The sequence below is a fragment of the Apis dorsata genome, unplaced genomic scaffold (genome assembly GCF_000469605.1).
Source record: "Apis dorsata unplaced genomic scaffold, Apis dorsata 1.3 scaffold_176, whole genome shotgun sequence".
Lineage (NCBI taxonomy): Eukaryota > Metazoa > Arthropoda > Insecta > Hymenoptera > Apidae > Apis > Apis dorsata.
Window position 1 is genome coordinate 526,008 of NW_006263463.1, and position 1,328 is coordinate 527,335.

Sequence of the window (1,328 nt, forward strand, 5' to 3'; positions counted from 1 at the left end):
CTATATATAATTTTATATTGTTTAATAATTATATTGAATTGTGTAATAATTATATTGAACAAAATTTTGTAAATTATTATTAAAAATTTAGCAAAAATAAGTAAATTTTTTTATAAAAATTAAATAAATTAATCAAATTAAATGAAAAAAATTAAGCAAATATTTTAAAATCAGATATAACTTATTTCTAAACATATAGATATTTCATAGAATATTGCATAAATTTTACAAATATTTTTTCAAAGAATATATCACTAATCTTAATTGTTTTGATAAAACTATCTTTTGAAAAAAAACAAATTTTTTCTATTCCAGAGATGATTGTATATCATTTAATTTTTGTTTAATATAGAAAGAATTTATTATTATTATTAATATTATATATATTACAAATAACATTTGATGTGCGTATATTATATATGTATAATATATATTATTTATAAATGATTATAGTATCTTCTCGAAGCAGGATGGTGTTCAGATGGAAAAATAATTGGCATCACGGAACCAAGGAGAGTTGCAGCTACTTCTTTAGCTAATCGTGTTGCTGATGAACGTAATTGTATTTTAGGTACAGAAGTTGGTTATTCTATACGTTTCGATAATTATACGGATGAAACAACAAAAATCAAGGTATTATTATTTTACAATCATTTGTATTACTAAAAATTAAATTTTAATCTGAAAAATTATATCGAACTTAAAATATTCTTAATTTTTTAATCATTTTAGAATTTAATTTCATTTTTCAAATATTTAATTAAATTTGTTATTATTTAATATATCTATTTATAATTTATAATTTCAGTAACATATACGAAGAAGAAATAATTCTTTTATTAATATAATTTTTAATATAATTTAATATATTGTGTTATAATTCAAAATTTGTTTAAAATTTACTTTTATACATTTTGCTTATAATTAAATAATTATAAATAATTATTGTAAAATATTATTATTATAAAATAATGTTTTTCTTCGATAATAATACAATAATAAAAATTTAGGAAATATAAAATATTAGAAGACTAAAAAGTATTGAAAATGTAAAAAATTAATAATTGATTCAGTAATTAGTCGTGTTATTTATAGTACATGACAGAAGGAATTCTTCTTCGAGAATTAATGAGCGATCCTTTGCTGACAAGTTACTCTGTAATTGTAGTAGATGAAGTACATGAAAGAACTCTTCTTACTGATATTATTATGGGACTTTTGAAAAAAATAATTCGGGTAAAATATATGCAATATTTTTTATATTTAAATATAATTAATATAATCTAAATATAATATAATATTAAAGTTACATATAATCAATAATTAAT

The 1,328-nt window shown here is 17.5% G+C and overlaps 1 protein-coding gene across 2 annotated transcripts in view; it reads left to right on the forward strand.

Moving 5' to 3' along the window:
- LOC102680210 (probable ATP-dependent RNA helicase DHX35) overlaps nucleotides 1–1,328 on the forward strand; it is a 9,422-nt gene that overhangs the window by 5,283 nt on the left and 2,811 nt on the right. For both annotated transcript variants that reach the window (XM_006614372.2, XM_031509823.1), the window contains 2 exons: nucleotides 454–633; nucleotides 1,096–1,236. In XM_006614372.2, the coding sequence (XP_006614435.1) occupies nucleotides 454–633; nucleotides 1,096–1,236 (321 nt within the window). The remainder of the gene's footprint in view (nucleotides 1–453; nucleotides 634–1,095; nucleotides 1,237–1,328) is intronic.